Genomic DNA, 14,992 nt, shown 5'->3' with positions numbered 1-14,992 from the left:
AAATGTTAAGAAGGGACTTCCCTGGTGGCACAGTGGTTAAGAATTCGCTTGCCAATGCAGGGGATGGGTTTGATCCCTGGTCTGGGAAGATCCCACATGCCATGGAGCAGCTAAGCCTGTGCACCACAACTACTGAGCCCAGGCGCTGCAACTACTGAAGCCCACGTGCTCTAGGGCCCATGTGCCACAACTACTGAGCCTGCATGCTGCAACTACTGAAACCTGTGCACCTAGAGCCCATGTGCCGCAACTACTGAGCCCACATGCTGCAACTACTGAAGCCCGCGTGCCTAGAGCCCATGCTCTGCAGCAAGGGAAGCCACCACAACGAGAAGCCCGCGCACCACAATGAAGAGTAGCCCCCACTTGCTGCAACTAGAGAAAGCTTGCGCGCAGCAACGAGGACCTAACGCAGCCAAAAATAATAATAAAATGTTAAGAAGGTATAGCAATTATAATCACATACATATATAACAACAGTACCCCAAAATATATGAAGCAAAAATTGACAGAATTGAAAGGAGAAATACTCAGTTATGCAATAATTGTTGAAGACTTCACTACTTAATTTTATTTATTTTTTATTTAGATATAATTGACATATAACATTATATTAGTCTCAGTATACAACATAATTCTTTTCTTGTGATGAGAACTTTTAAGATTTAATCTCTTAGAAACTTTCAAAAAAACAATACAGTATTATTAACTATAGTCACTATGCTGTACATTACATCCTGAGGACTTACTTATTTTATAAATAAGAAGTTTGTATATTTTGACCACTTTTATCCATTTTTCTCACCTCTCACTCCCAATCTCTGGCAACCACAAACTGTTCTCTGTATCTATGATTTGGTTTTCTTTGTTTTTTGTTTGTTTGTTTTTAGACTCCTCATGTAAGTGAACCCATATGGTATTTGTCTTTCTCTGACTTATTTCACTTAGCATAATGTCCTCAAGGTCCATCCATGTTGTTGCAAATGGTAGCAATGATATCATTGTGGTTTTAATGTGTATTTCCCTGATAATTGTGAGCACCTTTTTTTTTTGGCTGCATTGGGTCTTCATTGCTGCGCATGGCCTTTCTCTAGTTGTGACGAGCAGGTGCTACTCTTCATTGAGGTGTGTGGGCTTCTCATTGTGGTGGCTTCTCTTGTTGTGGAGCACAGGTTCTAGGTACACAGGCTTCAGTAGTTGCAGCACGCAGGCTCAGTTGTTGTGGCACATGGGCTCTAGGGTGCGTGGGCTTCAGTAGTCGTAGTGCGCAGGCTCAGTAGTTGTGGCTCGCGGGGTCTAGACCGCAGGCTCAGTAGTGGTGAGTGGTGCACAGGCTTAGTTGCTCCACGGCATGTGTGATCTTCCCAGGCCAGGGGTTGAACCCATGTCCCCTGCATTGGTAGGTGAATTCTTAATCACTGTACCACCAGGGAAGTTCTTGAGCACCTTTTCATGTACCTGTTGGCCATCTGTATGTCGTCTTTGGGAAGAAAATGTCTGTTTAGCTCCTCTGCCCATTTTTAAATCAGATTTTTTTTTTTTGCTATTGAGTTATATGAATTCTTTATGTATTTTGTATATTAATTGTTTATCAGATGTATGATTTGCAAATATTTTCTCCCATTCGGTAGGTTGCCTTTTCATTTTGTTGATGGTTTCCTTTACAGTACAGAAGCTTTTCAGTTTGATATAGTCCCACTTGTTTATTTTTGCTTTTGTTGCCTTTGCTTTTGGTGTCAAATAAAAAAAAAAAAAAAACCAAGAAAAAGAACTTGCCAATTCAGTTGTCAAGGAGCTTATTGCCTATGTTTTCTTCTAGGAGTTTTAAAGCTCTGGGTCTTATGTTTAAGTCTTTAATCCATTTTGACTTGATTTTTGTATATGATGTAAGATGGGGTCCAGTTTCATTCTTTTGCATGTGGCTGTCCAGTTTTTCCAACACCATTTATTGAAGCTACTATCTTCTCCCAATTGTCTATTTTTGTTAATTAATAGCCATGAATTAATTAGCCACATATGCATGGGCTTTTTTATAGCTCTGTTTTCTGTTCCATTGATCTATGTGTCTGTTTTTATGCCAATACCATACTGTTTTGGTTACTATAGTTTTGTAATATAGTTTGAAATCAGAGAGTAAAATGCCTCCAGCTTTGTTCTTCTTTCTCAAGATTGCTATGACTATTCACTGTCTTTCATGTTTCCAGAAAGCATTTGGGATTGTTTGTTCTATTTCTGTGAAAAATGCCATTGGATTTTGATAGGTATTTCACTGAATCTGTAGATAGCTTTGGGTAATACGGATATCTTAACAATATTATTTCTTCCAATCCATGAGCACAGAATATCTTTCCATTTATTTGTGTTTTCTTCAATTTTTTTCATCAGTGTCTTATAGTTTCCAGTGTACAGGTCTTTCACATCCTTGGTTAAATTTATTCCTAGGTATTTTATTCTTTTTGGTGCAATTGTAAATAGAATTGTTTTTCTTAATTTCTTTTTCTGACAGTTTGCTGTTAGTGTATAGAAATGCAACTGATTTTTGCATATTGAATTTGTATCCTGCAACTTTACTGAGTTCACTGACTAATTCTAACAGTTTTTTTGGTTGAGTTTTTAGGTTTTCCTGGATATATTATTATGTCATTTGCAAATAGAGACCGTTTTACTTCTTTCTTTCCAATTTGGATGCCTTGTATTTCTTTTACTTGCCTAATTGCTGTGGCTAGGGCTCCCAGTACTATGTTGAATAAGTGGCAAGAGTGGGCATCCTTGTTCTGTTCTTTATCTTAGAGGAAAACCTTTAAACTTTTTACCATTGAGTATGATATTAGCTGTGGATACTTTAAATAATGAATGGAAGACCATCCATCCAAAAATGATGAAGATCAAAAATGAAATAGAAGACTGTATGATACTTTAAACCAACTAGATCTAACAGAAATACATGATCTCCACCCAACAACAGGATATAGATTCTTCTCAAGTGAAAATGTATATTCTGTAGGATAGACCATATGTTAGATCACAAAATGAGTCTCAGGAATTTTGAAAAGATTGGAACCATACAAAGTTTCTTCTCTAACCATGATGGAATGAAACTAGTCATCAATAACAGAAAGAAAAACTGGAAAGTTCACACATATTGGAAATTAAACAACACACTCTTAACCAATGGGTCAAATAATACATCACAAGGAAAACTAGAAAATACTTGGAGATGAATGAAAGTGAAAACACAACATACCCAAACTTAAGGAATTATATAGCGAAAGCAGTGCTGATAGAGGAATTCATAGCTGCCCTAGCCTACATTTAAAAAGAAAGATGTCAAATTACAACCTAACTTTATACCTTAAGGAACTAGAAAAAGAAGAGCAAATAAAACCCAAAGCTAGCAGAAGGAAGGAAATAATAAAGATTAGAATAGAGATAAATGAAATAAAGAATAGAAAAACAATAGAGAGTTTAATGAAATAGAGAAAAAAAGGTCAACAAAAGTTGGCTTTTTGAAAAGATCAACAAAATTGACAAACTTTTATAGCTAAGCTAAGAAAAAAAAGAGAGAAGACATAAATTACTAAAATCAGATATGAAACTGGGTACATTACTCTGACCTCATAGAAAAATGATTATAGGATAATAATAAATAATCGTACACCAACAAGTTAGATAACCTAGATGAAATGCACAAATACTTGAATTACCAATACTGCCTCAAGAAGAAATAGGAAATCTGAATAAGTATATATCAAGAGATTGAATCAGTAATTAAAAACCTCCCAACAAAGTAAAGCCCTGGACTAGATAGCTTCACTGGTGAATTCTACCAAACTTTTAAAGAAGAATTAACACTAATCCTTCTCACAGTCTTCCAAAATATATAAGAGGGAACGATTCTAAAGCCAGCATTACTCTGTTACCAAAGCTAGAAAAAGATATCACAAGAAAGAAAATTACAGAATCAACAAAATACTAGCAAACTGAATCGAGCAGCATATTAAAAGGATTATACACCAAGACCAAGTGGGATTTTCCCCAGGAATTGTAAGTGTGGTTCAACATCAGGAAATCAATCAGGGTAATACATTTCATTAAAAGAATGAAGGAACAAAACCACGTGATCATTTCAATTGATGCCGAAAAAGCATTTGATAAAATCCAACACCTTTTCATGATAAAAATCAATTCCTGATTTCAAAACTTAGCAAACTAGGAGTAGAAGGGAACTTCTTCTACATGATAAAAGGCATTTATCAAAAACCGACAGTTAACATCATACTCAATGGCAAAGGACCAAAAGCTTTCCCCCTAAGACTGGGAACAAGACAAGGATGTCTGCTTTCACCACTGCTGTTCAACATTGTACTAGAAGTTCCAGCCAGAGCAATTAGGCAAGAAAAAAAGACATCTAAAATGGAAAAGAAGTAGAATTACCTCTTTTCACACATGATACTATATATGGAAAATCCTATATATAGAAAATCCTAAAGAATCCACAAAAATTTATTAGAGTGAATGAATGAATGCAGCAAAGTTGAAGGGTATAAGATCAATATACAAAATTCACTTGTATTTCTGTACACAAGCAATAAGCACTCAAAAAAGGAAATTGAGAATACAATTCTTTTTACAATAGCATCAAAAAGAGTAAAATACTTAGGAATAAATCTAACCAAGGAGATGCAAAACTTGTAAACTGAAAACTATAAAACATTGCTGAAATAAATTAAAGAAGACTGAAATAAATGGAAAGGTATTCGTGTATATGCATTGGCAGACTTATTATTAAGATGGCAATACTTCCCAAAGGGATTTACAAAATCAGTATAATCCTTTTCAAAATCCCAGCAGCTTTTTTGCAGAAATGGAAAAGCTGATCCTAAAATTTACATAGAATTTTAAGTGACCTGGAATAGTTAAAACAATTTTGAAAAAGGTAAACAAAGTTGGAGCACTCACAATTCGTGACCTCAAACTTACTACAAAGCTACTTTGTATCAAAAAACATGGTATCAAGAGAAAGAGGAGACAAGCCACAGACTAGGAGAAAATATTTTTAAAAGATGTATCTGATAAAGGACTGTTACCCAAATATACAAAGAACTCTGAAAATTCAGTAATAAGAAAATGAACAACCCGGTTAAAAATGGACAAAAGACCTGATCAGATACCTCACCAGAGAACATATACAGATGACAATTAAGCATATGAAAAGATTCTCCATATCATATATCATTAGGGAATTGCAACTTTAAACAACATTGCAATATCACTACACACCCATCAGGATTGCTTTTCCCACTACACCATGATGCTTCTGTAGGTATTCATTTTCATCCATGTAACCTTTTAGGATTACTCTTTTTTTTTTTTTTCAATAAATTTATTTATTTATTTTTGGCTGTGTTGGGTCTTTGTTGCTACATGCGGGCTTTCTCTAGTTGTGGCAAGCAGGGGCTACTCTTCGATGTGGTGCGCGGGCTTCTCATAGGGGTGACTTCTCTTGTTGTGGAGCACTGGCTCTAGGCACCTGGGCTTCAGTAGTTGTGGCATGCCGGGTCAGTAGTTGTGGCTCGTAGGCTCTAGAGTGCAGGTTCAGTAGTTGTGGCACACGGGCTTATTTGCTCCACGGCATGTGAGATCTTCCCAGACCAGGGCTTGAACCTATGTCTCCTGTATTGGCAGGCGGATTCTTAACCACTATGCCACCCGGGAAGTCCAGGATTACTCTTATCTTTACTGATCTTTTTGTTCTCCAGATATAACACTAACTTGTTTTTACCACACCAATATAGCTGTGTGATGTTTGCATTATAGCACACTTTAGCACATATCAAGTATATACTACCTGGATTTTAGATTTTTTTTAAATTAAATTCTCCACCAAACCTTGTGTAATATCTTGCCTATATTGAGTCCTAAAAGAACAGTTAGTAGGTGAATTGTTCCTAGCTGAAGAGAAGAAGGCTTTGTGAAGGAAGTAGATTTGAGCACACCCTTGAAGTATTTGTGGAATCCAATGGATGAAGAGATCTAAAGGTGGAAGAGCTACCGAGCAAAGTCATAGTAGCTGCAAGTACAATGCATTCAGGATGTATGTATTAAAGTAAAAATGCCTGAATAAGGATGTGGCAGTAGGAATGGAAACCTGAAACGTTTCAGAAACTAGGTCTCATATTTGTGATATTGAACACGGGCAAGGTCCCTAGCACTTGGAGATTTGGGGGTAGGACACCAACCACTGAAGAAACCCTATATTTACAAAGAATTTGAGATGATAGTCTATTATGTCAATCATACTTATATTTTTAAAGGGAAGGAAACAAAGTTGACCTTTTAAAAAAAATGTGGGAGCATGAAATGAAACACCCAACTTGTCTTGGGTTTTGCTAATGAGCCTGGTTATTATGCTTATATTATCTGTCACTAGATGGAGTCCATGAGTCCAGGCAACTTTTGGTTGGACTTTTCTACATAACTCTTCCAATGATTCCTGTTCTGTGCCTTTGAAAAGTGGAGTAATACTTTTTTAAAAAAATTGACAAATGGGTTTGAATGGCAGAATTTTTAGATTTGCCTTACAAGAAAAACCATTAGTTTATAAAACAGCAAAGTGATCTTTTCAATTCTTCACATTCCCACACTCCAAATTTTTTTTTGGAAAAGATCTCTAAAAACCACAGTTTAATATCAGTTCTAAATCTTTCTGGTATTGAGTGTTTTAATATAATTAATTATTGAAAGTGAGTTTAAAAATTAAGTTGTTATCCTCTGTTCGAGTGCCCTCCCCCATCCCCAAGAGCTCTTGATTTCAACCCAGTTACACATTTCCCCCCACCTCCTGTAAACTTTGCTTCAAATACTAGTAAGAACAATTGTTACACTGCTTACTAAGTGTCAATATTTAGCACAGCACAGCAGGTGTCTGCATTTCTAAAACCTTACATGGCATAAGGCATCATGAGAGAAAGGCCCAGATAAGTAATTTTTCTTTATTAAGGCTGCCAAAGGTAAGAAACCTGAGGCTGATAATAGGTAATAGTTATAAGCTTACTTTGCTTTATGTTGTTTACTTTGTTTTATGTTGGGACTAGGCAACATGTGGATGAGTACATGAAGTAGTTGCAGAAAGTTATCTTGGGAGCTCTCTAGGCCCCAGTTAAACTTGCTCAGTTAGTCTGTATACAAGGCAACATGTGGACAAGTTATGATCGAATTCCTTTTTTGTCTTTCTGATACAGCACGTGCCCTTATAGTCGGCCTCCTTTTGGCTATGGAAATTTTCCAAGTGCAGTGCCAGAATGCCTTGGTTATTATGAAGACAGATGCCAGAACCATGAGGCTATGTTTTCAGCTTTAAATAGAGACTATCCTTATGGAGACTACCCAGATGAACGTGCTCACAGCGAAGATTTTTGGAGTTGTGAGAGCATGGATGGGACCTCTTACTGTAACAGCCATAGCCACAGTGGGGAAGAATACTTAAATCTCGTGCCTCAGCTGGACACTGGAGCCTTGGAAAGTGTCTTCACAACCCCGACATCAACTCCCTCTAACATCCAGCAAGTCAATGTCACTGACAGTGATGATGAGGAAGAAGAAAAAGTGCTCAAGAATTTATAATTATAAAACAAATATGTGCAGAAAATAAATATTTCTTAAAATATATTCTGGGTCACTTGATGTGAAAAAAAGAGCCTAGAATGCTTTGCTGAGAGTTTTCAGCTGTGATCTGAGGAGTCAAAACCAAATGCAATTTATGCCTTCATAAACTTTTGATTAGTGAAACTGGAATCCTGATGTTTCATCGTAGGAATATTTAAGATATGAAGTAGTTTATTTTTATGGCTGAAATTTGCATCAGCGTATATTATCATCACTTTATCTTGGAACGTGCAAAACACTGAATCCTCACAATTATATGTGAGGGGAAAGGGGGTGTGTAATCTGGCATGACAAGTGTGATTTGTATTTTATCTCAGGATACATTTATTTTTCTTTATATGATGTTTTGTTTGGTGTTTATGTAATACTTATGGATGTTTCACTTTTTATGTAACATTTTGAAAATATTTTGATAACTTTTAGTAGTAAATTGGGACTCAGTTACTAAATTTAATTTACACTAATAACCAATTATAAGTTGCAAATATGTCTTAATGGAACCTGAGTAATTCCTTCAGCTAAATTAGTCATTTCTGTTCCTAAACATTTTCATCATCTTTTTTGGATATCTTTTTACATTTGGTATGCATTGTTCTACTTTTTTTTATAATTAAATAAACATAGAGAAAATTGTTCTTGTTGGATGTTTTCTGTTTGGGAGACAGAAATAAGCAAAATGAGTATTGCTCAAATGAGAATGGGTTCCATACCACATGCGATATTCATTTTAACTTAATAGTCTCTAGAATTGTACAGATCCTATTAGCTTACTTGAAACTGTATCAACAAAGATGGTGTACACATATTATGATGCCATTTCCAAACTCTTTACAGATGTGTACCTATGACTTAAACACTCCCGAAATGGAAGAGCTCTTCCAGATTTGGTTCAAGCAGCTGTCTTTAAAACCATGGAGTTCATTTAAGAGCACCTGGAATTTGTTTAATTCATAATGAGCAAAAAAATCCTATTTGCGATGTGGCCTCTGGGTAAATGCCCACTTATGGATGGAGAGAACCATATTAGAACAGGATCAGAACCACCAGAGTTGGGATCAGGGTAAAAGAGATCTACAAGACACAACGTGAACTGATGATCAGAAATCACCACAAACCAATACACTTTTCTCTCAATGATCTGTATAATTTATGCAAATTGAGATCTTTTACTTAAAACTGCTTGGAAGTTAGGTATGGAAACCTATACTAAGCTTCCAACTTCTTCCTTTACTAAACCTGTTCCTTAAGCAAAGGCTGTTACTGTATGATACATTTCATCAACCATATACTTAATTGTATGTAACATTTCCTCTTCCCAATAAAATTTTTATTTTCACATTTTATATTTATTATTACTCTGTGCAATATCATCTGAATGTGGTTAAAGACCAAAACTTGAATTTCTTGGTAGAGAACAAACATGTAACTTCACATTGGAGCTACAGCACTTTTGATGTGTACACCATGACAGATGTCTACACCGTTGTATGTGACAGTTTGAGCCATTTTATCCCATTTCATTTTAATTGCACCTTAGTGACTGAACTGGGTTTTGATCACAGACCTTATTCTTTTTTTTACTGAAGTATAGCTCATTTACAATTTATATTAGTTTCAGGTGTAAACAGTGATTCAATGTTTTTATAGATTATACTCCATTTAAAGTTATTATGAAATACTGGCTATATTCCCTGTGCTGTACACTATATCCTCGTAGCTTGTTTTATACATAGTAGTTTGTACCTCTTAATCCCCTATCCCTATCTTGCCCCCTCTCCCATTCCCTCTACTCACTGGTAATCACTAGTTTGTTCTTTATCCTGTGAGTCTGTTTCTGTTTTGCTATAGTTGTTTGTTTTATTTTTTAGATTCCTCATATAAGTGAAAATATACAGTATTTGTCTTTCTCTGTCTGACTTATTTCATTAAGCATAATAGGGAATTTCCTGGCGGTTCAGTGGTTAGGACTCTGTGCTTCCACTGCAGGGGACATGGGTCCCTCATGGTCGGGGAACTAAGATCCTGTGCTGTGTGATGCTGTGTGATGTGGCCAAAAAAAAAAGGCATAATACCCTCCAGCTCCATCCATGTTGTTGCAAATGGCAAAATTTCATTCTTTTTATGGCTGAGTAATATTCCATTGTGTGTGTGTGTGTGTGTGTGTGTGTGTGTGTCTTTGTCCATTCATCTATTGATGGACACTTAGTTTGCTTCCACATCTTGTATTTCCCAAAATTATTTGACCGAATATTGTCAGAATATCTAAAAGGCTTGGGTTCCAACTAACACCTTTAGAGAAAGACTGCTCTTGACTTTCTAAATTTGATAATTCAGCTACTTGAAAGTTGGGACTAAATCTATTTTCAGTCTATTTGCAGTGAAAAGAATAATGCTGCTGTGAACATTGGGGTGTGTATATCTTTTCGAATTAATGTTTTCCTTTTCTTTGGATATATACCCAGGAGTGGAATTGCTGGATCATATGATGGCTCTACTTTTAGTTTTTTGAGGAACCTTCATGCTGTTTTCCGTAGTGGCTTCACCAGTTTACATTTCTAAAAACAGTGTACTAGGGTTCCCTTTTCTCCACGTCTGTGCCAACATTTGTTATTTGTAGACTTTTTGGTTATAGCCATTCTGAGAGGTGTGAGGCAATATCTCCAACGGACCTTGTTCTTATAGACAAATTCACTGGGGGAATCCCTTTGTAAGGCAGTGGAATAATATAGAGGATAGTTCAGTGTGTCCTAACTAACTGTCTTCAGGCTAGTCCTTCCCCAATCTTCATTTTAATGGCTGTTGAGTCAGGGCTACTCTTTTAATCTTCTTCCTTCTCTCCCTTAATGCTGGGATCAGAAGTCAGTTTAGATTGTTTACAGATCCACAATATAATTTGGGCTGGGAAATATGGGTCTCTCTTAGGTGAAACAATATCCAGTAGCAGTTAAGCATGCCTAGCTGCAAATGCCCATATCTGCTCATTTATAGCTCTTCAAACCACTGTTAGCTCTGAGTAGAGACCTATAGACTAAACAAAACCCTGCCCTATTGGAATGAATTCATTTGCCTCTCCAAGTCATCAAAGTGAAATTCTCTAAGCTTGAAACCACAAGCACTTTCTAATAGGTTTCAAGGCCTTATTTGTTCTTATTGTAAATTGGAGGTAACCATATTTGTGATAAGAATAACTTCCTTTCAAAGTGTGTTGAATGTCACTCAGACTGTTCTGTGCTTTGGACAAATCTGCCCTTCTTATTTGCAAATAAAAATTCTTTTCACTGCAAATAGACTGAAAATAGATTTAGTCCCAACTTCAAGTAGTTGAATCATCAAATTTAGAAAGTCAAGAGCAGTCTTTTTCTAAGGGTGTTAGTTGGAACCCAAGCCTTTTAGATATTCTGACAATATTTGGTCAAATAATTTTGGGAAATATATGCTGTGTTCCCACCTTGGAGAGTGCCAATGCCTATTGTCTTTACAAAGCTCAAAAATCTTGACATGACATGTTGAGCTCTGTTTATCTCAGTGCTCCCCTACCTGAGTGTGAGTATCCTTTTTTCTTTTAACATAATGTCTACTAACAGAATTCACTCTGGAAAATGCTGCTTATGGCTGTTGCTTCGGTTTTCATTCATTGGCTTCACATATGGTTTTCTGCATTGATCGGAAAAAATCCTTAAATCATTTACTGAAAGAAGGTGGTGACTAATTAACCTGTATTCTGCATTAAGTATCTGATGGTCTTAAAAGACAGAAGAACTGAAACCTAGAGTTGTTATAAATTTTGATTGTCCACTAAACTGACTTTTTAATGAAAGTTGATATTGCACCCAAGAATTTGAGTGGGCAAATGTGCTAAATTCCCATATAAGTGTATTTTTCACAGTGAAAACCAGCTGTCAGAAGGATTATTCCTGAGCCAAAAATACAAGCTACTTTTGAAAGTTCCATTTTGGAAATGATTTCAAAATGAAATTCTGGGGATTCTATGTTACTTGCAATATTTTAAAGTAGTATAATTTTGATGTGAACAGCGTAATTCTGAAAAATCTGTCCTACATGTTAGAACAGACTCTGCTGAGGAACATCCTGTTCCAGCTTTCTGAATCATCTTAACTTTTTAGGATTTTAGAGAAATTCCAAGAGTTTCACAATAAAACTACTTTTCTGAAAACAAGTGTGGAAGGAGTTACTTTCTAATTCTACTTGATGAAAAATTCCACATCCTCTAGACAGATTTACCCTTTATCTCTGCTTTCCTCATTCTAACTGCCTGACCGAACCCTACATGTCTCTTTTCTGATGGGTAACACACACAAATCTTAGTAAACTTTTCATTAAATGATGAATGCTTGCAGGAAAAAGGGGGAGATGGAGATGTAGGAGGAGGACCATTTGCTGCACCTTAAATCCCTGGCTCCTCTGAAACCACTTCAGGGAAATGTTTTATTTCTAACAAATAATGAACAGCATTTTATATGTATTCTTTTTCAGAGGAAGATCTTCCAAAAGCTATGTTCGTGCCTGGATTCCCTGGGACACTGTCTGTGGAGGCTGATAACCCCTGCTGGAAAGGATCTTTTAAGCTGTGCGTAATTACATGGGTCACAGGCAATGGAAAGGTATGGGGGTGACCAACCGTCCTGGTTTGCCCAGTACTGAGGGGTTGCAGGGGTGGAGGTCATGGGACCTAGGACCAGTGATAAAACCAGAAAATTCCTGGGCAAACTAAGATAAACTGATCATTCTAGTGAATACAGTGAGTACAGAATCAACTGGATCTATGCAGATCTATGCTTATGCACATTGTGCAATGCAGATGTCGAATTTGAAATGACTGAGCTTCACTCACGAAGGCAGATTATAGCTGAACTTGTGTTGGGCCTATTAGAAAGGCATGGAGTAAGTTACAGGATACATGGGGACTGTAAGAGAACTGGAGATACATAACTGTTAGTGCCTGGGTTGCTTTTATTAGGTAGCTTCAAGTTTGCTTAAAGACAAAAGAAAAATGATCAAAGCTATACCTTTTAGTGATATTTCACTATATAAACCAGGGAGAGAAAACATTTTTGTGAATATGGAGTCTTTGTTTTAAACTTTCTTACTCTTTCCCCAACAATGATAGTGGAATATTGGCCAGAGTCCTTAGGACAATGCAAAGTTGGGCTGTCTTGGCACACATAATATTCCAACTCTATACACTTTTAAGTGTCTCTGAGACACTAGATATGGTGGTGTTTTTCAGATGTGGTCAGTGCACTGCTTCCAACAAAATGACCTGGGATACTTGTTAAAAATGCAGCCATTCCCTAGATCTATAGGATTAGAATCTCTCTGGCTAGAGCCTGGGAATATGCATTTTTAATAAGCTCCTCAGGTGATTCTTAAGCACTCCTACCTTTGACACCATGTAAAGTTTGCAAGACATTTAAATTTTTGTTATGAAAACAATATAACTGTACTAAAGGGAATCTTCAGAGAAGAAAAAACCTGTAATCCATCCAATAATTATTTTTATTTTATGATGGTCTTTCTATATTTGCCCATATACACACATTTTTCACACAGTTGTAATCACAACACATACACAATTCTGCATATACACAAATTTGCATTTCCTCAATATTTTATCACGAGCTGTTTTTCATACTCTGTAGCTTCCTAAGTGATGACTTTTCTTTTTTTTTTTCTTTTTTCGGTGGGTGGGCCTCTCACTGTTGTGGCCTCTCCCGTTGCAGAGCACAGGCTCTGGACGTGCAGGCTCAGTGGCCATGGCTCACGGGCCCAGCCGCTCCGCGGCATGTGGGATCTTCCCGGACCAGGGCACGAACCCATGTCCCCTGCATCGGCATCGGCAGGCAGACTCTCAACCACTGCACCAGCAGGGAAGCCCCTAAGTGATGACTTTTCATGTTTGCATAATATGGCTTCAGGCAGATGTGCCGTGATTAATCATATGAAAGTGTTAAGTTTGCAGTTTCAGTAATTTGTCCTAGTAAATTTCAATGATGAGATTTCAGAGTGAGCACTCGTACAGACTAGAAGCTTTTATATGAGAGAAAAGTAAATTTTTAACTAGTTTAATCCACTATAATTTTGTGTTTTCTGTCACATGCAGCTGGAGCAGATTCTAACTCATTCAGAATTCTTCCCCTCCAGAAAGTTTTCTCTAACCCTCAAAGACTTAGTTGTTCCTGCTCTGTATTCCCACAGCACCTTCATTTATATCTCCCACTACATTCTAAGTTCCTTGAGGGCCAACCAGGGCAAGTATTTGAGAAATTAGAAAAATAAATATATGGTGGCCAGCAGACTAACAGACACAGCTCTGTATTCTCAGCTTCAATGACTAATGGAATTCATAAGTTGCCTGACAAGCACTGCTTCCCATGATTGATTGCCCATAAGAATTACCAGTGAACTTAAAAAAAAAAAAAAAAAAAGCAACAACAACAAAAATTCCTGGATCTCCAGAATTTGAATATTTGAGGATGGGAATTAGGAGTCTGTATCTTTTTTTTTTCTTTTAATAAATTTTATTTATTTATTTATTTATTTTTGACTGTGTTGGGTCTTTGTTGCTGTGCGCGGGCTTTCTCTAGTTGTGGTGAGTGGGGGCTACTCTTAGTTGCAGTGTGCGGGCTTCTCATTGCGGTGGCTTCCCTCATTGTGGAGCGTGGGCTCTAGGTGCGCGGGCTTCAGTAGTTGTGGCACATGGGCTCAGTAGTTCTGGCTCACGGGCTCTAGAGCACGGGCTCAGTAGTTGCGGCGCACGGGCTTAGCCGCTTCGCGGCATGTGGGATCTTCCTGGACCAGGGATTGAACCTGTGTCCCCTGCATTGGCAGGCGGATTCTCAACCACTGTGCCACCAGGGAAGCCCCGGGAGTCTGTATCTTTAAAATGCTCCCCAGGTAATTCTGAATCCCACCAGGCAATGATTCACAAATGGCATTTGGGAGCTATGGTAGAGCTTCAGGATTTTCCTCTCACCAACATTTCATTTTTCTCTCTGTCTTCTTCATGTCGCTTTAAGAGTCAATAGTTCAGTGAATTTCCAAGTTCAGTTAAAGTCATTGTTGAGCTCTCTTTAATTTGAGAGTGGCTCCTAAAACATAAAGGAGTAGAGAGAGATTGACCAGGAAGGTTTTTACACTAATAGTAAATATAACCACAGAAATAATTTTCTTTTCAAAGCACTTATCACCAAATGTAATTATCTCATTTATTTGTTTCCTTGTTTATTTTCTCCCCACCAACCATGGCTAGAAGCTTCAAGAGAACAGGGACATTGTGTTTCTTGCTTGACGAATTATCCCTAATACC

The 14,992-nt window shown here is 37.1% G+C and overlaps 1 protein-coding gene across 1 annotated transcript in view; it reads left to right on the top strand.

Annotated features, from left to right (window-relative positions):
* The window catches only part of SOX30 (SRY-box transcription factor 30), a gene marked incomplete at both ends in the record, with an annotated part of 32,606 nt that extends 24,983 nt beyond the window's left edge, over positions 1–7,623 (top strand). The window contains one exon of the mRNA XM_082652106.1: positions 7,242–7,623. Coding sequence (XP_082508232.1) covers positions 7,242–7,623 — 382 coding nt within the window. The remainder of the gene's footprint in view (positions 1–7,241) is intronic.
* Between the last annotated feature and the right edge of the window lie 7,369 nt (positions 7,624–14,992).

The sequence above is a fragment of the Grampus griseus genome, assembly GCF_964374135.1.
Source record: "Grampus griseus genome assembly, chromosome: 3".
NCBI classification, from domain to species: domain Eukaryota; kingdom Metazoa; phylum Chordata; class Mammalia; order Artiodactyla; family Delphinidae; genus Grampus; species Grampus griseus.
This window is presented reverse-complemented; position numbering and strand designations above follow the sequence as displayed.